This window comes from Leptopilina heterotoma, unplaced genomic scaffold, assembly GCF_015476425.1.
Source record: "Leptopilina heterotoma isolate Lh14 unplaced genomic scaffold, ASM1547642v1 Lhet_60, whole genome shotgun sequence".
In the NCBI taxonomy this organism is placed as follows: Eukaryota; Metazoa; Arthropoda; class Insecta; order Hymenoptera; family Figitidae; genus Leptopilina; species Leptopilina heterotoma.
Window position 1 is genome coordinate 8,165,039 of NW_025111138.1, and position 22,978 is coordinate 8,188,016.

Below are 22,978 nucleotides of genomic sequence, written 5' to 3' on the forward strand. Positions count from 1 at the left end.
ATTGCGTTATAATTTTTAAAATTGAAACCAATTTATAAGTAATAACTTTATGGCAGTTCTTCAATAAAATTAAGTTATTTAAAATAAATTATTATCAGAAATAGAAAAAATTTAAGGTTTTTTTTAGAATTCGTGGTAATTTCATAGTTTATGAGACAAACAAAAACACAAAAATTCAGAATTAAAATTTTTCTTAAAAATTCTAAACATTTAATTTTTTCCAGTACTTTTAATAAAAATCCCTGACTTTTCCCTGATCTTTGGCAACCCTGTTACTGTAGTAAACAAAAAATAGTGATAAAAAAATAGTTACTTGAGAAGTGGAGACTTGTAATTGTGTTGTTAATCCTGTTGTTCCGTCTTGATTCATAACTGGAGTGCCATCTTCGTTAATCTGCCTGTGTACTCTCGCCATAGCTGTAATATTATAGTCTAGTTAAAGGAAATAATAAAATACAAGTACTGAGTATAAAATTGTTAAAAGTTTCGGAAATTAAAAAATTTTTCTCTTACCATGAACACGCTGCTCGTGAATAACTTGCTGCTGTAGTTGAGCTTGTTGCTGACGCAAAGCTTGAAGTTGTTTCCATTGTCGTTCTTGTTCGGCTTCACGAGTCGATCTATCCCTGTTCGTAAGCCTTTCCTGCTCCTGTTGGGAAATTTATCTGTTAGTATGAACCTTCACCTGAATAGGCAGCAATAATTATATCTTCCAATTGAAAATAAACAACATTTCATAATTACTAACAAAAATATTTTTTCTCTAAATGCAATTGATTCATTAGTCGAAAAAAAAATTAATAAAATAAAGAAAAAAAGAAAAAAAGAAAAAAAAGAAAAAAAAGAAAAAAAAGAAAAGAAAAATAGAAATAAAAACAAAAGATGTATTTAAATTCGTTTTTCTGATTGATAAAAAGATAAGTGAAATGTTCCTTGCTTTCTAATTGGAAGTTATAATTTTTTCAGTGTCCTAAGCCATTTTAGAAAGAGCATGAGTTTTCTGTGAGGATTAGTTACAAATTGTACACCACACACCGTAATTGATACAAAAAATAAACATGTTACAGTAAATTAATAACACCAGCAAAAAATTGAAGAGCCGTATTGTGCGCAGCAAGTTAAAGAAAAAAAAACCACCACCAAAGAAATATAAAAAACATTGAAAAAGTATATAAAAATTCTTTTTCATGTCAATGAGTGTGATTATATTTCTCAAAAAAAAAAATCATACCACACAGTGTGCATGCATCGTGTTTAGAATAAACACAAGAAAACTCAATTGTATAATATAATTTTCATTTAACAGAATTTGTAACATAGCTCTCTATATTATTTTATTTCTTTGTTTTGTTTATTGCTGTAAAAGCGTGTATTAACGCAATTTTTTGTTAGATGAATTTTAGTGCAAAAACTGTGAACTGTGGAATCTTTTTGGCAGATTATTGAAGATTTGTTGCTTGTTGAAAAAGTTAAAATTTTATGACAAAAAAAAAATTCAGACAATTCTACCTGAAAATAATTGTTTACAATAATTGTGTTGTATGAGTATATGAGAAAAATTCTTTTTTTTTCATTTTGGAAAAGCAAGGAAATTTATATCAAACGCACACATCCACTAAAACTCAAAAGCCAACGACATATTCTTTACATTCATATATAATTATGAAGCATCCGAAACAGAAAAAGAGAAAAAAAAAGAGAGAATGTGAATATAACAAATATTTAGAAAAAAAATAATCATTCATAACATTACTATAGAGCAATACATTTAACTACTTCCACCTACGAAAAAAAAATTTTGTAAACAGCCAAGTACTTAGTTTAGTTTTAGTATTTTATGAAAAAACAAGGATTTTTTTAAGAAACTGAGGAGGAATTTTTTGAGAATTTAGGAATTGAAGTTTTTTTTAGGATTTTTGGTTGTATCGTTTTTTGTGTATTGCCAGATGTCTTTAACATGCCATATTAAGGAATATATATATATATATATGTAGATATCTACCACTGATAAATCATAAATAAAAAAAGATGGAGCCAAAAAAGAAGGTATTTTTCAATAAAAATATTGTCGCCAGCGAAATTTTATAATCAATCAATATATAAACATCAATTTTTCAAGGAAATGAAAGGCTAATAAACTCTGATCATTCCAAGTCATAAACACATATATATAGGAATAATGAAATAACTTAAGGACCATTGCAATTTATACATCAAATGCAATGATAAGAAAAAAATTCTATAAATAATGGTTGCCACTTAAAGAAAATAACGGAGAAAGCAATAATCAAATCAAAATTTTTATTACCAAAAACAAATTGGAAAATATGTTTTCAGTCGAAAATAAAAAAAGAACAAATTTAAAATAAATTTTTAAATAATTTAATATTTTAAAACTCGATTTATTTAATGTTATTTAGCAAGATAAAAAAATTTCAGTATTTTTTAATTTTAAACTTAAATTTTTTACTTTCAAAATCAATTTTATTATTTTCGACGTAAATACTTTTTAATTTTAAAATAAATTTCTTTTTCAAATATAGAATTAAATACAATAAAAAAAATATATTGCTACGTTATTATATTAAACATAAAGTGAAATTTTCGTAAACAAAAAAATGAAACAAATTTTTAATAATTTAAAACTAAAAAAACATAATACAAAAAAAAAATAAAAGTTTCAAGAAAAAAAATGCTTTTTTAAAAATTTACTTTTTTAATGATCTTCACTAAAATAATTAAAGTTTTATTATTTTTTAACTTCAAAATAAAAAAAAAAAATCCTCGAAATATTTGAGGAATAGTTTGAGGAATAGTTTACTAAAATAAACAAAATTTAGTATTTTTTTATTTTAAAGTGAAAAAAATTACTGAAAAACACTTTGAGAAGTTTCATAAAAAAACTATCAAACTATCATTTAGTTACGAATTGTAATTTTTCAAAAAGTATTTTCTTAATTCAAATTGTTATTAAAAATGTGGCAACCGTAAACAGATGCGAAAATAGAAAATAATTCGTCTTACTTAATATTCTATTTCTGTTAGAGACACTTTTTTATATTATGTAACAAAAAATTAGAAGAATATTAAATATTTGAAGGGAAAAAAGAAATTTTTTTGTATTTTTACGAAAATTTTCGATATTTAATGGAAAAATATTGAATTGAACGCAAAATAAAGAAGAATTCGCTAATAAAACAGAGAAAATTAAAACTTGAAATAATTAATTAAAATTTAATTTTATAATTTGTTCAAAAATTACGAATATTAAAATAATTAATCTAACTAATCTATTTATTAAAAATTTAATAATTTTATTTGATTTTGATTTAATTTAGTAATAAATTAAAAATTAAAAAAACTAAATTAAAAAAATTAATATTAGTAATGAAAAAATTAATATTGTATCAAAACTTAATTTAAAAAAGATCTAAAACAAAATTTGCATCATCAAGAAATAAAATTCTATTCTAGTCTAAAAAGACTTAAAGTTAATTTTAAAAATTTAATTGTATAGAAATTTTTTTTAGAAAATTAATGAGCAATAAAGTCGAATTTAATGATAAAACAAGTTTTAAATAATTTGTCGCAAAAGAATTGCCAAAAAATAAAGTATTTGCAAAAAACGTAAAAAGATTTTTGTTTTTCTTCTCTGAAAAATATAATGATTCACAAGCTTTGAACGTTGATGTGAACGAAATATTAAAAATATTTTCATAAATTACCGATTGCAATAAAAATTAAAAACCTAAATTTTACATTTAGAAAGTTAATAATTAATTTTGTTGCTAGTGAGACAAAATTATTAGAAATTTTTAAATTATGGAAATTATTGATAAATTATTAAAATAAAAATTTATTTTGAACAAGAAATAAATATTTTTGTTCATTTGAACGTTTAGAAACTTAGGATCATAAAATATATTCAATCAAGTGAAAAAAAAGAATTTCGACTATCAGTAAAATGTTACATGAAAAAAAGTGTCAATATCAAATATTTTCTGCAGTGAGCCGTGATAATTGAATGTCTTAAAACCAACTGATAAATTTTGTCAAAATCTGATTAATTTCAGTTAAACTTTGATGAAATTCACAATAAAATCAAGGATTTAGAAGAAAAAATATTTTTCCAAGCCTATTTTTATAAATTTTTGCATAAGAACACTTTTATAAAGTTTCTTAATCCATTTCAAGAAAAAAATTTATTACATATTTTTTTTCTTTTGAAAAAGTTCCATGAAGTTAGCGTCGAGTGTCGAAAAAAACGTTTTTTTTCACAACAAAAATTTCAAAATAGTATATTTCGTAACGAGTGCGAGCAGTTGCCAATTTTTGAACGAGCACTTTTTTTTGCTCATTCAAAAATTGGCAACTGCTAGCACTAGTTACGAACGATATTTTTTCATAACAAGGTGCAAAAAAGTGCCCTTTTTAGCACCGCGTTATGAAAAAATAACAAGAATAAAACAATTTAAAATTTCAGGTTAAAAAAGTGCCTAGAACTTCTTTTTAATATGAAGCTGAAGTCCGCAGCATTATTAAGTACATAATTGTTTATTATTGTTTATATTTTCAAAAATTTTAATACAATTAATCTCAAGAATTCAAATATTTTCATAAATAACAACATTCTTCGGAAGAATTTAATTGTTTTTATAAATAGTAAAATTCTTCGCAGGAATAGAATTATTTTCAATACAATTTTATGAACGGATTCAATTAAATTTTTTTCATAACGCGGTGCAAAAAAGGGCACTTTTTTGCACCTTGTTATGAAAAATATCGTTCGTAACTAGTGCTAGCAGTTGTTACGAAATATACTATTTCTAACTTTTAATACAATTCTTCGCAAGAATTTAATTATTTTCATAAATAATAAAATTCTTCAAAGGAATTCAATTATTTTTAATTCAATTTTAGTATAAAATTTCTCGAAAGAATACAATTATTTTTAAAAATATTAAATAAAATGTAATTATTTTCACCAGTTTTTATAATTTTTAAGAAAAATTAATTATTTTAAACGTTGTAATAAAAGTTTTCGATTGAATCCAATTATTTAAAAAAATTTTTGATAAAATTCTTTCTAAACATTCAATTATATTCAAAAATTATCATAAAATTCTTAAAAACAATTCAATTATTTTTATAAATTGTAAAATTCTTCGCAAAAATTCAATGATTTTCATGACATTAATTTAAAAATTTTAATTTAATTTCGTTTTCAAAAAAAACGTTGCGAACTTCAGCCTCATTTTTTAATTCCAAAGGTGAATGAAAGAAGTGAAATTAATTAAATTAAATTAAATTTAATTAAAATTCTCCCCAAAAAATTGTTTTTGAAGCAGAGCGTCGACAATAACTTCAGGGACATTTCTGAAAAATAAAAATTGTTCTTAATTGTTTATCATAAACGTTGTGAACTTCATCTAGGTAAGACAAAAAAGTTTCATTTCATCAATATCGAACAGAGAAAACTGTCCCAATAGGGATGAAAAAAAAATGAAAGAAAAGTCAATTGAAAGACGAAAACAATAATCACGTATTTTCGCATTGTTTTTTTTTTGGAAAATAAGAAAAAAAACGTCATCACAAATAATGGACAGTTTTTTTGTTGAAAAAATTGAAGAAACAAAGAAGAACGGAAGTACAGACACTAAAAATTTCGATTTGGATACTTTGGCACAAGGCAAGACATTAGAGGCACAATAGGTGGCTCACCATAGCCGGGGACTGTACAGGTACAGTGTGAATAATTGCAGTGGGTGGCGGATCGTAGTGCTCCTGGCAGAGGGAAGGGAGGGTGCGCATGATTTCAGATGGAGTGAGCACTCTAATCTGATGATCAACGGAGGATAATTGGCGAACAGGGCCAATTCCTACCGTAACAGTTGCAGTAGTAGTGGTGGTGGTGGGGGAGACCTGGGATACGCTCTGGCTGTTAACGATAGTACTTGTACTGATTGTGACATGAACAGGTGAGGGACGTTGCTGGGGTGGTGACGTTTGATGTTGCCCTTCACCGGCGACCACGTTGCAGTAAGAGGAAGCAGTTGTTGTTGTGCAAGACGTAGCTGGCGATTGTGCAATTCTAGCCTGACCACTAGCAACTTCTTGGTGCGCCAGACTATTAATGGAATTTATAGAATTGACAGAGCTGGGTCTAGGTGAAGAAGAAGGGGTTGTGGAAGTTGGGGAAGGGCTCGGAGAACAAGTTGTTAGCTGCCTCGGCGGTCCTTGTACCGCACACACCTCCGCTAGTTGACCACTGCTTGTTGTTGCTCCTAATGATGATCCGGCTGTTGGCAGTAGACACTTCTCCTGTGATTTATCCCCGTCCACCGAGGACAAAAGGCCAATTTGCTTTTGACTGGTGGCCATTGGAACTACTGGAGGAACTTGAGCTGATGACATTGTTGTGACAGGTTTGGTGGTGATGGTAGGTGCGCTTGTTGCAGTGACTGGGTTCGTGCTTGGTAAATCCTTGGGTATCTGTCGGTTCAAGGGGTGCCTCGTTCACACACTTTTATCATAATAAAGTTTGCGCGACTTGTCTTTTATCACAAGGTCGCTATTGTTTTCAAATTTTCTTTTTTTTGCTTTTGTTTTTTGCTTTTGCTCAAAGGGATTACAAACTGGGTGGTTAATAGTCGCAAAAAAAGGTTCTATGAGGATTCAAAGAGGTAAACATTCTATTTATAAGGGGTCACAAGAATTAATATAAAATGCCTAGTTTCGAAAAGGACTGCTTCTCTACTCAATATAGTTATGTTTACAAGTCGACACGTATGGTTAGAGACTGGTGTTTTAATTATAATTTCATTTTACTATTCTTCTACTTTCAACAACTTAAGAAAATGGGAGAAAATATTTTCATATTTAAAAAATTCACTATTTACAAAATCAATTAAATCTAGATTTCTAAAAACAAGAATTTCTTTTTCTTTAAACATATTTTGGTAAATTAATTAAAATGGTTAGTTTCAAGAAATTCCCAACAAAGTTATTTACTTAGAAGAGAAAATAATGATCTCGCATTGTATGGAAATTTTTTGCAATTCGAAATAGACAAATGACTATTTTTTTTGTAATTAAAAAAAATAATATGGAGAATATGAGAAATTAAAACACCAGATTTTTACACTGACGATAAAAAACATTGACTAACGGTAGATATAGCATAATACAACGGGCGAGCTGTTAGTCTGACTTTTTTTTTGTTAGCACAGGACACCCTACGCGATAAACGAGACTTTCAATTCATATATATAAATAAAATAACAGGACTGATTGTTCAAATTGAATTATTGAATCGTGACAATTAAAAGAATTTGGGACACTTACCTGTTGTGTTTTCTTCATACGATTTGCAGCTCTATTTTCTCTGGCTTGCGTTAAATACGGAGCTTTTGTTTCTGCGGGTAGAGCACGCCATTTCTTCTGAATTTGCTTGTGACGATCAGGCCAAGCTAAAGAGGAAAAATAAGTTTCATAATTAATGTCACACTGAAATATTAAAATTATTCGAACATCGATAATTTTTTTAAAAATATATATTTAATTATTATTACTTTTTCACAGGAATTAAAATTTTTCAAATTTTAAACCTTTCGAAATAATTTAATTTGAATTAATAATTTTTTTTTCTAAAACAGAAGAAATATCAAAGAAGGAACATAGAAAAATGATCAAATATTAATTTCTACCTGGAAATTCTTTTTTCCATTCCGGATGGTTAATATTGGCGTAAAGGACCATTGAGATCGTAGCTCCCGTGCCTAGAACTTCATCGGCTTCCATCTTAGGATTATTTCCTCTTTGGTTATGTGGAACACCAGAATTTCCACCAGCTCCCTCGTCTTCTGGATTTACCCATGGACTCGGTGGTTCCGAGAAGGCAGGACTAAATTGCTGTGGACTGCTACAATTTCAAGAATAAATTTAAATTTCCGAGTTTAAATAATTAAATTATTAATTTAAATTTCATCATTACTTACTTGCTGTATTCAGAATGATAGGGCGAGGGAGGTGGAAAACTCATTGGAGAATTCAAATTATTCTGTCCAACAGAAGGTAGAGTGTTGGCAACTTGAGGTCTTACCAATTGCAAACCTCCTTGTAGAGCTTTAAAAATGTAACGTTTTCTCCATTAATAATAAGAATAATAAATTTACGCAATTACAATAATTAATTAAATAAAGTGGAAATTTACATTCCAATTTTGGAATTTCTAAAAAAACCAATTCCAAATATTGGAAACAATGAAATTTATTCTTAAATGTAAAACTTATTGAAAATGTAAATCTGATTATTTGTACCTTTTCAAAAGAACATTGGAATAAGGATCTTCTATCTAGGAAAGGTATCTTCAGAAGAGGAATTTTCCGAATAGGATTCAAAATATTTCTGGACAAATCTTTGGTTTGAATTTCGAATTAAAATGGAATAATTAAACGAACATTGTTATGAATAAAGTTTTGTTTTTTAATAAATTTTTTCATACCTGGATGAGGAGAAGGCGAAACTAAAGGCGTGGTAGGAGCAGAAGCATGTGGCGTTACTTGAGGCTGAAGCGGAAACACTGAAGATTCTTGAGATTCTTGAGATTCATCAGTAAGGACACCTTTGAAAATTTCCTCCACGTCTTTGCTGTCCATATTTGGCAAGCCTGTGAAAACGGTTAATTTTTTAGTATCTTTTTTTACTTATAGATAAAGAAAATTTGAAATTTCAACTACATACCTGTATCTCTAACCATAGACTCCAAATTAAAGTGCGGACTGAGAATATCGGTCAACTCGTCCTTGGTAGAGCCTTGAGCATCATCCAATTCCTCTAAAGCTTCACTAGCTTTAACCAAATCTTCATCAGGCTCGTTCATTATCGTATTAACTAAATCACTGTCCAGTAAATCACCAGAAATTGGTAGTATATCACCAAGAGCTTCAGGATCACTGTTATCTTCATCCATCATCTCTTCCCTCTTAATATGCGATTCCATTGGTATTTTGATTTCCTCTTTTTCTTGCTTCGCCTTGACTTGTTGAATTGCTTTAAGTTCATCCTGTGATAGTTGAATTGTACCAGTATTAAGATTAGTTTTGTGTTCATTGTCGGAATCACTGCTACTTTCCAAATCTTTGTCTTTGGTTGTGCCCATAAGAACCTTGCCGAAGAATGCCTCTTGCATGTAAGAAGGAAAACATTCGGAGAGCTTAGTCTTTGGTTTTCTTCTCTGAGGCTTCCTACGAGGTTTATCCTCTGAAAGTCCCATCATTCCATCGGGAAGTTTCTCCCCGTCACCCTCCTCTTCTTTATCTCTCCTCATTCCCCTGAGTCGAACAACAAAACCGCCAATTCCAAGTTTTTGCAAATTACGCTGACGTTTTCGTCTCAGAACGGTGACTCCATTTTCGGTGGTGTAAATACTAAAACCTTCAGGCGGTGGTTCTCCACTACGTGGAGTCCAAGTCATTCCTTCCTTTAAAACTTCAGTAGGTTCGTCCTTCACATCGAGAAGATCTAGCTTCCCGCTTCCATCATCCAGAGAATTATCATGACTTCCTCCAGCGACCACTGACTCAATGGTTGCCATTATATCCGCTTCCTTATCAACCACTGGCAACTTTCTTCGTTTCTTTCTCGTTTGCTGATGCTCGAATGTTAACGATTTAATGTGATTCATACCCGATTCGGATAAATAAACACCGTCGACTAAATACTGTTGAGGCGAAGGCTTATAATGCTCTGGACTCCGAGTGAGTGGAGGTGGTGATCGAGGATATTTAGGTTGTGGTTTTGGCAAACTACGCAATATATGAGGCGGCGGTTCATCGCTGGGACGACATTGGGTGCAATTGTAACCAACTTGAGCGCATTTTTCGGCATCGTCTTCAGTTTTAATTGCGTCACAGGAACAGTGAAGCCATCGTTGACACTGACTACACTGGATTATTAAATCGCCTTCATTGTAAGGTTGTTGACACTCGAGGCAAATTGTATGTGAAGCGCAAGGTCCGCACTGAGTGTAATTCTTCTGCCAACTACAATTGAATCCTGGATTATCTGAACCGCAGGTTTGACACTGTGCACACCATTTACATTTCCAACTGCCCTGAGGTACATAATCCAACGGCGGTTCCAAGCAGTAGATGTGATAGCTTATGTCACAGTCGTCGCAAAGTATCAAACGACTCTCGTCCGTTTTCTCGCCACAACCTTCGCAAACGGTACAATCGAGACATCGCCAACCCTTCTGCAATATAACTTTTGTGACCTTTACACCGGCGCAGTAAGGATGATAACATTGGCCGCACTGCGCACAAGCTATCAGACATCCTTCTTGATCTGTCCCAATAGCTCCACACATCACACAAATATCCTGTGTCAAAACAAATTTATCCTTCGCCGAACACAAGACCAATCTGTTTTCAACTCCCGGCTCGTCCTCCTTCGACGAATCGGACATACACTAAAAATAAAAATTAATAATAAAATACAAATTTATATAAGAATAAGCGCGTTACGCTCGTTATATTACAGGGTTGCCACGCTTTTACTCATTTCAAATTCCCTTATTTTTCCAGGTTTTCCTGGTTAAAAACGAATTTTTTCCAGGTTTTTAAAACTATACTTATTATTTACAAAATTAAATCTATTACATTTATTTAAGAATTTCTGTAATTATAAAATTAATCGAAAACATCAATTATTATTTTTACATAGAAATTGCGAGTTTCAAAAATTTTAAATTCAATAACTGTTAAAAATATTATTGTAAAATATGAAGAAATGGATCACTCCGAGTCTTCGACTCGAAGTAAACTCTTTCTTCATGTTTTATAATAATTAAAGATGACCGAGTGATAAAATAATTATTTTATATTATAAGAATTATTCGTAAATTCTTCAATTAAATAAAAATCTAAATTCTTTAAAATTTTTAATTAAATTCATTGAAAATTGAAATTTTATAAAATTTCATATTAAATGTTTTTGAAGTTCATCTATTTATGAAAATTGTAAACGCAACTCTTTTAAAATTGATTTATTTAAAAATATTTAAGTAAAATTATTCATTAAATAATTTATGAATAATAACTTTGACAGTTGTTAAAGATAAATTATTTAAAATAAATTATTGGCAGAAATGAAAAAAATGGAATATTTTGCATTAGAATTCGTGGTAATTTCCTAGTTTATGAGAAAAACAAAAAAAAAAACAAAAATTCAAAATTTCGTTACGAATTCTAAAAATTAATTAAATTTTAAGAATAATTACAATAACTTTAGAAAACAACAATTTTCTAGGATTCCGATCAAAATTCCCTGAGTTTTATAGGTTTTTTCAAGGGCTATAAAATTCTCTGACATTTCCAGGTTGTGTGGCAACCCTGTATTGTAAAAAAATTCAATTATTTGAGGGGTATCAATACTTTACCTGTAATCCAACTCCAGGCACTCCAAAAATACCCCGCATTTTTGCTTTTGGTCCCCGTTTGCGGCCAAATTCATTCATTTTCTGCCGCTTTTGATACCCGTGTTTTCCCATTCCTTTCGGTCTTCCCACAACGCCACCACCAAATCGTTTCTTAGCAATTTTGGAAGCGCAAAATGGTTTTCCTTTTCCCATTCCCATTGAATAATAAGAATCATCAAAACCACCAGTATAATCATACTCCGACGAATCGCCATCATAAAGACTGTCCTGAGATCCAGTTAAGCTCATATCCAATCCATGATCATCAAAACTATCCTTACGTTTCATAAGTGCCATATTTTTACAATTCTTACAAATATATTCATAATCTGGATTCTCCTCTTTTCGTCTCTGATAAGTATGAGGATCAGCATCGGGATCGCATGTGCCATGTACAAATTTTGTACAACCACTACACTGTACCATTTCTCTATAGGCGGCAGCGCGATACGCCTTCCGACAAAGTGGACACGAGAATCCCTTATTTCTTTGCTGATAGCACGAATCACAAACTGTATATTGGGCGTGCCATCTAGAAGAAAGTCCAGCGCCTGGAGTACGAGATCCACAATCCGTACAAATACGACAACATAAACATTTCCAACCAAATTTTGGAATTGACGTGACAATTGGTCTCATACAGCCCGGATGATACGCCTTGTCACATCTTTCACAAACCATTACTTTTGAAACGTCTTCATGTTCTCGACACACCTGACATACTCGACAGGTTGAACACTGCCATCCTGCACGAACTCCTGGTAATAGACGCAAACCAACACAAAGTCCATGATAGTGCTGATGGCAAATTGAACACATCACCAATTTTGAAACGTCTCCCATTTGACCACATATCATACAGCTTACATCGAAATTTACTGTAAAAAAAATCGTCAAATCAAAGTATTAATTCTTGCAATTAATTTTTATGGCATTCCATTAAATTTATCAGTTTTTAGTTAATTTTATGACTTTCAATTAATTTTACGAGTTTTCAATAATTTCTATTAAAAAATAAAACGATGAAATAAACGAATTTCTAATTAGATTTTAATAATTAAAATTGTTGCGAAATACTTACAAAGTCGAGGGACTTGGTCGGAATGAATATTGCAGAATAAAGATAATGTAGTTTTCTCCTGAAAGCAACTAGAAGCAGCTGAACATGGCAAATGAAAATAACGATTGCACGATCCCACCTGAAAGTAAAATTTGTAAAATTTAATTAATTTCGAATTTTATCATCAATTTGACAAAATCAAATAAAAAATTATTGTCTTCAAAATTCCGAAAGTAATAACTAGATTGTTACAAAAATTTGATTCTTCTTCCTGACTTTTCACTGATTTCCAGACAAAATTAACCATTTGAACTCTTTAATACTGATTTTTTCACTAACAACCATTTAAAAATATTCAGTTACGATTCTTGATAAAATGAAACATAATATTAAATATTCTTGTTTATTTATCAAAAATATTAATAAAATTTTTCGCAAGAATATTATTATTCTTATAAATAATATTGTTTAGAGCAATTAAATTATTTTCAATACTATTTTAATAGAATTTTTCGAAAAAATACAATTATTTAAAAAACTATTAATTAAATTCGATTCTTTTCAAGCATTTTTAATATAAATACAATTATTTTCGACAATTTTGATGAAATTCTTTTAAAAAAATCATTATCTTCAAAAAATTCAATTATTTTCAACAATTCAATTATTTTTGTGAATTGTAAAATTCTTGGCAAGAATTCAATTATTTTTGTAAATAATAAAATTCTTCAGAGAAATTCAATTATTTTCAATACAATTTTAATAAAATTTATAGGAGAAAATTCAATAATTATATTGAAGATAATTTCAATAAAATATCTCTAACAGGTTCAATTATTTTTAAAAATTTTATAAAATTTTGCTAAACAATTCAATTGTTCTCAAAAGTTTTTAATCGAATTCTTTATAAATTTCAATTAAAATTATTTTTAAAAATTACATTATCTTTATGAAATATAATGAAATTCTTAAGAAAAAATGTAATTATTCACAAAAACTCTAATAAAATTGTTTAAAAGAATTTAATTTTTTAGGAATAATTTTAATATAATTTAAAGGAAAATTATTAATTACAATAAATTGTAATTAATTGAATTAAATTCTTCAAAACAATTAAATTATTTTAAAGAATTTTAATAAAAAGCTTGCCAAGAATTAAATTATTATTTTCAATTCAATTTTAATTACATTTTCTAGAAAGAATTTAATTATTGAAAAAAATATGGATAAAATTCTTGAAATGAATTTATTTATTTTCAAATTTTTTTATAAATACTTTGCAAGAATTGAATAATTTTCAGTAAATGAATTTTAAAATTGAAAACATTTAAAAAAGAAAATTATTTCAAAAGTTAGGAAACAAAACAGAAAACAGCAACTAACAAAATTTAATTATTTTCAATTAATTTGATATTTCTTTTAAACTATCTTTTTAAAAATTCAAGTAACTTTAAAAAGTTGAATTGAAATTTCTCAAAAATCTAATTTTTTCCAGAATTTTTCATTAAAGTTCTAAAATATTTAATTTACATTTTCGAAATTTCAAGTAGTCAGCAATAGTAAAATAATAATTAATAAAAATTATAAAATAATAATAATAATATTTATCGAAAAAATTCATTCATTTAAAGGTGTAAAATTTTTTTGGGTCTTAATTTGTCAATTCTACTTACTTTACAAGACAATCCCGCTCCATAATGAGAACAAGAGGCACAGCGTCGCGAAGATGCTTGAATGACAGTAGCGCTAATAAGTTCAGGTGTTACATTTTGATTATTGCTAGACCACACTGCACAATAAAAATGAGCGTAAAAGTGTCCAGTTTGCTCGAACAAATTTCCAACGTCCGGCTCTTCCGAGTAGCCAACTATCGTTAACTCTTCCACTGGTTCAATAAAATTGGAAACATTAGGATTCCTGAAACAACAAAATATTCAGTTAGAAACATTTCGATTCATATTATCGATGAATTGCTTTATTTATAATATTATTTATATAATTTTGATTAGAAATTTTTCAAAATTAAAAAACATAAGTGTAAAGTTGATAATAAATTAAAATATATAAGTGCAAGGATAATAAAAAAAATTCTACTAATGTATTAGAGATTGGGATATTTTGGGCCACCTCCATTATTTAATAATATTTGATCATCAAATTTTTTTTATTTTCTTTTATTCGTTCAAAGTAAATTTTTCATAAGCATTTCATGACTTTACAAAGATTTACAATTACCTATAAGCTGTAAACAACAACCACCTGAAAAATTGCATTCAAATATTTATTTTGGGCGTTCGTTTTTATTGTTTTTACAAGGATTTTTAAAAAGTACTTAGGGAAAATATTTTTTTAATTATTGTATAGCATTTGTACTTTGACTCCAAAAAGAAATTTTGCATCAAATTTAAATGAATATAATACAAAGCTTCTTGTAAAATGAATCATTTTGATTTTGAATTTAATTCAGGCAGTGGCCCACAAATCCCCAACATTTTCAAAAATCATAAAAATGCATTTTTTTTTGGTAAAACGCAAATTTCTTTTTGGTAAGTGATAATTTTAAGAAACTATGATATTTGTTAGCTTAAACCTTTTACGGACGTAAAAATTTGAAAAAAATATTTTTGAGGATTATATTAAATGAAAATTAGATTACTGAAGTTATATTTCAATAATTACCTGCATTTGGCGAGACTTTTTTGCCTACGACATGTAACGGCTCCAGGTCCAATTATGCGCGGACTCTTATCACCTGGATTAATTATGTCTAGGGGAACTTCCGAAGTGTCTTGATTTGCATTTTTCACGGGTATAAATCCTTCAGGTAAAGTATACCTGTCCATTTTTCCTTGGCCCAATTGACTTCGTTCTCCCAAATTACAAAAGGCGCACACCTTTCCCGGCCTTTATAAAATATTAATTTTATTACTTAACATTTCCTCTTTCTCTTTCTTTTGTTTCTAATTTAGTTTTTAATTTATCTAATTATTATTTTTACTATAATAATAATATTTATAAAGAAATTTTTGTCGATTTTTGGAAGATGATGGAAAAATTAAAAAAGAAAAACAATTATCTATTTTAATAAATATAATAATAATAATTACTTACTAATTAATATCATTATTATCGAAAGTTAAATTAACAGATTAAAATGATAATCGAACTGATTGTGATTTTACCATTGCTCCATAAAATTAGGTGGTTCATCAGGTGCTGGCATTGATCTGTCGGTACCGGAAGTTTCGCCACCGTCTCCTTGTCCATCATCACCGATTCTTAGAGGACTTGGTGATTCAGAATGGGTATCATCATCTTTACTCTTGGTACGACGAGGCATTCCTCGCGCATAGCCAAGTCTGGAAAATATGAAAAGAAAAACATTATTAAATATTAACATCGCTTGAAAGAAATTTATTTTACTTTAATTTAATTTTAATTTAATTTAATCTTTCTAAAGTTTCCAACGTCTGAATAAAGGAAATTTGTTTTATTAAAATTTTTTTTTTGATAAATTACTCATTGTATAATAAAAATATGAAATTCTTTCCATTTATCAAAATATAATTTTTTTCTAAAAAAAGTTTATTAATTTTCAAGTTAAATTTATCTCTAATTTTTGTGCGCGTAAATTTTTTTTTAGAAATTAATTCATCCTTAATTTTTACTTAACAGATAATTTACTCAAAAATAACATGAATCTAAAGAGAAAATAAAATAAATCGTCGCAGTATTTTTTTCTTTTTCATTTTTAAAAGCGTTGCGGACTTCAGCGTCTTGTAAAAATTCAAAAAATTAAATTTGACGTTTAGAAACTTTATAATTAACTTTTTTTTGATACGTTACCGAGAATTATTGGAAAAAAATTTTAATTTGAAGATTAAATAAATAAATTCTATTCATTTGAATTTTCGGAACTTACATCGGTGAAATTAACCTTTTAAAATTAACGATTGAAAGGAAAAGAATATTTTTCTTGACAAAAACAATAAAATATTTTGTTTTCAAATTTTTCTTCTTTAAATTATGGGTTAAACAATTATGAAAAATACTTTGTAGAAAAATCAGGGTTACCACAAATATTTAATTTTATTTTTCCCTGATTTCCAGGAAAAAATTTCACTTTTTCCCTGACCCTAAAGAATATTCCGATTCACTCTAAAAATTATTAGATACTCAAAAAAAAAATATTCTTAATACATTTATTTGCGAATTTCTTTAATTGTACAATTATTCGAAAACATCAATAACTTCTTTTCTAAATAAATATTTAATCATTATTATTTTTCCGTATGAATTAAAATTCTTCAAAACATTCAAATTCAAACTTTTTTGAAATTCAAAAACTTATAAGAATATTTTTCAAAAAAAAGTTAATTATTTACAAAAATCCTAATAAAATTCTTTGCAAGAATTCAATTATTTTTACAAGGAGTAAAATTTCTCAAAAAAATTCAATTATTTAAAAAAAAATGTAATAAAATTCGTTGCAAGAATTCAATTATTTTCATAAATAATAAATCGATTAAGTATTCGGTAATTCATTTTTAAGTCAATTTTCATTAGAAAATTCTAGAAGAATTCAATTATTTAAATTAAAAATTAAATAATTTATTGAATAATTGAATGTTTGTTAAAAATGATTTCTTATAAAGAATTTTATCAACAAATTTTTAAATAATTGAATTCTTTTTACAAATTTTAATAAAATTTTTGAAAATAATTAAATTTTTCGAGGAATTTGATTAAAATATTGTATCAAAAATAATTAAAAATCCAGCGATGAGTTTTATTATTTATGAAAATAATTAAAATGTTCCCAGGAATTTTATTGAAATTTTTCTAAAATAATTGAATTTCTGCGAAAAATTTTATTACTTTTGAAAATAATTTAATTCTTTAAACGAATTTTATTCAAGTTTATAAAAATAATTGCATATCTGTGAAGAATTTTATTATTTATATAAATAATTGAATTCTTGCAAAGAATTTTATCCAAGTTTTTAAAAATAATTGAATTTCTGGAATCATTTGTAACTTTTCCAAAATTCAACTTTTTTTTAGTATTTTTAACTAAAATTCTTCTATCAATCTAGTATTTATGAAAATTGTCAAAATTATTCATTAAATAATTTATAAGTCATAATTTTATGATAGTTCTTGAAAAATTGTTATTTAAAAATAAATTATTGTCAGAAATAGAAAAAATTGAAGGTTTTGTATTTAAATTCATGGTAATTTCATAGTTTACGAGGCAAACAAAAAAAACATCAAAATTCAGAGTTTTCTCGTGAATTTTAAAAATTCAATTATTTCCAGTACTTTTAATAAAAATCCCTGACTTTTCCCTGACCAATTTTAAGAATAAGAATTTTTTAAGAATAAAATTAATAATATTAATGGTAATATTAAGAATAAAATTAATAATACTAATAACAATATAAATAATAATAAAAATAATTCTCACCCTTTGCCTCTCGCGGAGCCCCTTCCAAATGATTTACGAACTCCGACACCTCTTACCGATCCGGGAGGGCGTTCTTTGCGAGGTCTCCCAGGACCTCTTCGGATATTCAACGGTTTCCCACTGGGATGTGGAAATTTTTGATATCTCAATGGATCAGGAAACGGTTCATCTGGTGTGACTGCGCACAACACTGTAAAATTTTGTTCCAAATTATTATTTTATACATATTTTTTTTACAATTTCTCTATTTTTCTAAATATCATCAATTTTGTAGTTTTTTCTTACTTAAAAAAAATTTTTTTTTTAATAAAGAAAAATAGTAATACTAACTGTTTCCAGAAATGGGAGCTGGACCAAGCAATTGGTCGGAGTTGGCAGGAGAAACTGGGATCCCTGCAGTTTCCTCATCTTCATCTTCTCCGTCAGAAGCTTCGTCGAGCTCCATTTCTTCCTCTCCTTCTAGACGCACTTCATCATCCATGGCACTTCTTATTTAAAAAGTGTCGTAGGCTTTTTCTGCAAATTAATTTAAAAAAACGTTATTTATAATTATGTTTACAAAATTGAAAAAATTTTTATTCCATGCCTCAAAAACCCTTTTTTCTATCTCAATGGAAACGGAATTTTTGTCAAAAAATTAGAATTTACAATAATATTTACATTTATTTGTAATAATTAATAAATATTGGTAATTAATTCGAATCATTCGTGTAAAAAGAAAAGACATCGGTACATAAAAGGAAAAAGTGATCACAAATCGATTATTTAAAAATTCTCGTTATGTTCTCAAAAAATGTCAAAAATTATTATAATTTAAAAATAGAAGACATCCCTTTTGAAAGTTAGGGGAAACAAAATGGAGATAAAAAGGCCCTTTTGTTTCCTGCGCATAAACTTCGCGCAGAGAACTCACATGCTGTGAATGCATTAATTAATTAAATTCTACTCACTGCATTTAATTAATTAATACCGAAAATTTTAATTGTACGACTTAAATAAAAACTCATTTTTAAAACACTTTAAACCATGGGAACGAAATTTTTCATTAATAAAATCTACGCTAAAATTCTCTTATTGCACTAAAATGACAAACTGTTGATATTTTCAATTTTGATCAAATTGCGTCTAGTAACTTCTTCAAAATTAATTAACACAACATTTTTATCAAAATTGAAAATAAAAAATCACTTCTGTATACAAAAGTAATTGTAATTTATTTTTTTAATGAACTTTTTTATTTCAAATCAAAAATTTGGTTTCTGGTTTCATTAAAACGTGGCATTCCTTTGAATTCACACATTTTAATGCTTAAAAATAATAATTAATATTAACAAACTTAGCAAAATAAATAAACTCTCTTGTTTATAGTAAATAGAATGATTATGAAAGAATTTCGATAAATAGTTAAAATTTAACAATATTTCCTTTTTTTAGGAATTAATCTCCAAAAACACTATTAGAAATTTATCAACAAATAAAATAAATGAATAATTTTGCATAATATAACTGCTAAATTCTTCATAAGCAAATGATGATTGTTTTGTGAACACTGACAGACACATTTGAATTAACCTCACGTTTGGAGCGCCGTAAATAAAAAAATAATATATTCTTTTTTTTTCAAAGAGAAAAATTAGAATATATTGAAATAGTGAATTAAAAAAAAGCTAAAAATAAACTATGCATGTGGCATTTCCAAAAAAGCTGGTCCTTCAAAACTCGGAAAATTCAATTATACATTCGAAACAAATTCGAATTGGGGGAAAAAAATGAAGAATAATGATAAATTAAACGATAAATTAAAGAAAAAAATGCAACAGACAACTGATTTGAGAGAAAAACTTATGTAGCCGTCAATGTACTAACAGACAGTGTATGTTGGAATAAAACGCAAAGGTTCAATTGTATAGTCATTATTTCGCGAGGGCAATTGTTTTGAAGTTGCGAAACAATGATTTTTTCACTGGAATTTTGTTTTTCACGATTATTTGACTGAAAATTAATGTGATTAATTTGATTCGCGATTAATGTTGAGCTTATGCCGTTTTGATGTCCTTACAGGTAGCGCTCGGTCACGAAAGGATGGCGTGCCGCCCCACAATCTTGTTCCCATCCTAAGGTAACACGGTACTCCAAAAAAAAAAACACTAGAAAACCAATTTTCACCTTAAAAAATTACAATGTCTACTTGAGAGAATTTCACATTAACATAAAAGAAACGATATTCCCGTGACCGCGGTTATTTAAACTCTGTCAAACTGTCATCCAAACATAAACGATTTGTTGGCTAGATTTCGGAGCGCGAGACACGCCATTGCTGTCAGGGTTTGCAGGCTGTAAACACACACCCTCGAGAGTCATGATGATTATTTTCTTTACACAAACACTTACCAATTAATGAAACATCCTTCGAAGCCTCATGATTGATTCACGCGCACTATTACTAAGGTTTTCCATGTATTTTGCACAAGTTGATCTGATAAACATTTTGTAACAAACAGAAAAATGTCAGAAAACTACAAACGGATGAGTACACGCCGGGTGAACCAGGGTGAAACACCAAGACTGTTGATTTGTCTGTATTCCCGGAATCCGGAAGTTTGTTGGCGTTAGTTTCAATGTTCAACCGCCAGAGTGCGCGTCAACTATCCCGGAGCGGGAAAATTTGAATTTTTGAATTTTTTACTTTCATTTTACTTTTTTTAAATTTGTCGATTGGTTTATTAATAAATATTGTAGAATTATAATAAATAGAGTAAATAATAAATAAAGTGAAATAATAAATAAGATAAAATAATAAATAAAGTAAAATAATAAATACTGTAAAGTAATAAATACTTTAAAATAATAAATTAAATTAAAAATTCTAATAAAAACAATAGTAAAATAAATACTTTTTTTGATTCTATTAATTATAATGAAATTAATTAATTTATTATATTTTTGATTAATAGAATAAAAAATTCCAAGAATTGATTTTTAAATGAAACTAAATTTTCTGCTTTATTACAGGTCGATAAAGTTAAATTTAAGAAGAAAAAAAATTAAATAAAAAATAATTTTTCAAATGTAGTTAATATTATTAAATTAATTAATAACATTAATAATGATTTATAATAAATTTTATTCAATATTTTTAATAAAATTTGTTACCATCATTTCTATAAGAAGTAAATTAGAAGTACACTCAACAGATGGCGCAAGTAACAATTTTCAAATTTAAATTTATTTTTTAAATAAATTTAATTAAAAATAAAATTCTAAATTTAAATTATATTCAAATTTATCAATTGCTAATAATAATAAAAAAAAATAATAATAATAAAAATAGAAATAATAATAATAATATAAAAAATAATAATAATAAAAATAATAATCATAATTCGATTTGAAACATTTTGATTCAAAATTCATCTCTAGGAATCCTTTATCCAATTTCATAAAATCATTAATTAATTCATCAATAATGAGAATTACAATAATTTACCAACTAAATTAAAAATCTGTTTGGTATTTATGCTTTAATTATTTTTTCATTATTCATCGATATTACTTGCATTAATTATTCCAAATCAAAATTTTATAAAATATGTATATTTAATTATCGTTATAAAATTTAATGAAATAAAATTATAAGAAAAAAAGATTTTACCACCGGAAGTAATATAGACATTTATTAATTATACAGATTTTCAAGATATATTTTCATCTCATTTTTTCCCTCTCTCAAGTTTTAAATTAATTATCTCAAATAACTTTTTTTCTTCTTCTAAGGAATCATTAATTATTGGTCTTTGATACCTTAATTACGAAGTTATATAAGCAGGAAGTAGGCAACCCGTCATACTTAGATGGATACTTCTAGTGTTTCGCGCTAAGTAAACTTCCTACATTAAGTTTATTTTCTAGAATTTTAATAACATTTTTCCAAGAATTCAATTATTCTTCTAAATAATACCATTCTTTGGAGGAATTTAATTATTTTTATAAATAGTAAAATTTTTCGCAGAAATTCAATTGTTTTCAAAACAATTTCAATTTTAATTTTAATTTAATTTAATTTTCACGAAAAGATTCAATTATTTTCTCAAATTTTAATGAAATTCTTCGAAACAATTCAATTATTATTATAAATTGTAAAATTCTTCGTGAGAATTAAATTATTTTTATAAAATAATAATATTCTTCTGGGGAAAAAAGTTTTGATAAAATTCTTTGTAAATTTCAATTATTTAAAAAATTTTGAATTTCAATTATTTTAAAATTTGTAAATTAAAATTATTTTTAAAAACTGCATTATTTTTAAGAAATTTAAATAAATTCAAGAAAAAAATTTAGTTATTTACGAAGACTAATGAAATTGTTTAAAAGAATTTAATTTTCTATCAATAATGTTAATAAAATTTAATTATTAAATTATTAATTACAATTATTGATAAACACGATTATTTTAAAAACTTAAAAAAAAATGCTTCATAAAATTCAATTATTACTTTCAATATTTTGAATAAAAATTATTAAAAAAAACTTCACTATTTTCAAAAAATTGAAACAAATTCTTCAAAACAATTTAATTATAATAAAAAAAATTTCAATAAAATTCTAGCGAAGAATTAAATTATTATTTTCATAAATTTTAATAACATTCTTTGTAAGAATTCGATTATTTTTATAAATAACAAAATTCTTCGCGAGAATTGTTTAATTATTAATTAAGTACAATTTTTATTTTCATTTACAAATTGTTAAAAATAGACTAAATAAAAAAGACACAGTTTCTTTTTCCTCTGCATAAGAAAAATTAATAAATGATTAAAATATATATTACATTGACATATTATATGTGTTTAAAGTAGGTCATTTTTTGAATTTTAAATAATTTATTATGTACATATATTTCGATATCATCTATCAATTCTTTTTAATTTTACTCCATGAAAATAAATGTAATATAATTTTCTTAAAAATAAAA

General features: G+C 26.9%; 1 protein-coding gene across 8 annotated transcripts in view; it reads right to left on the reverse strand.

Moving 5' to 3' along the window:
- The window catches only part of LOC122509387 (histone-lysine N-methyltransferase 2C-like), a 44,240-nt gene extending 23,685 nt beyond the window's left edge, over positions 1-20,555 (reverse strand). For 5 of the 8 annotated variants that reach the window (XM_043623412.1, XM_043623410.1, XM_043623409.1 and 2 more), the window contains exons 1-16: positions 20,398-20,555; positions 18,337-18,522; positions 18,007-18,196; positions 15,722-15,898; positions 15,219-15,443; positions 14,213-14,456; positions 12,561-12,678; positions 11,441-12,357; positions 8,743-10,471; positions 8,504-8,668; positions 7,998-8,124; positions 7,707-7,921; positions 7,345-7,469; positions 6,253-6,492; positions 514-649; positions 314-432 (exon numbers count right to left, since the gene is read on the reverse strand). In XM_043623412.1, the coding sequence (XP_043479347.1) occupies positions 314-432; positions 514-649; positions 6,253-6,492; positions 7,345-7,469; positions 7,707-7,921; positions 7,998-8,124; positions 8,504-8,668; positions 8,743-10,471; positions 11,441-12,357; positions 12,561-12,678; positions 14,213-14,456; positions 15,219-15,443; positions 15,722-15,898; positions 18,007-18,196; positions 18,337-18,487 (4,878 nt within the window). In that variant the 5' untranslated portion in view covers positions 18,488-18,522; positions 20,398-20,555. Of the gene's footprint in view, positions 1-313; positions 433-513; positions 650-5,721; positions 6,493-7,344; positions 7,470-7,706; positions 7,922-7,997; positions 8,125-8,503; positions 8,669-8,742; positions 10,472-11,440; positions 12,358-12,560; positions 12,679-14,212; positions 14,457-15,218; positions 15,444-15,721; positions 15,899-18,006; positions 18,197-18,336; positions 18,523-20,397 lie in introns of all 8 variants that reach the window. The other 3 variants (XM_043623408.1, XM_043623405.1, XM_043623411.1) reach the window with 3 other exon arrangements.
- Positions 20,556-22,978: the final 2,423 nt, after the last annotated feature.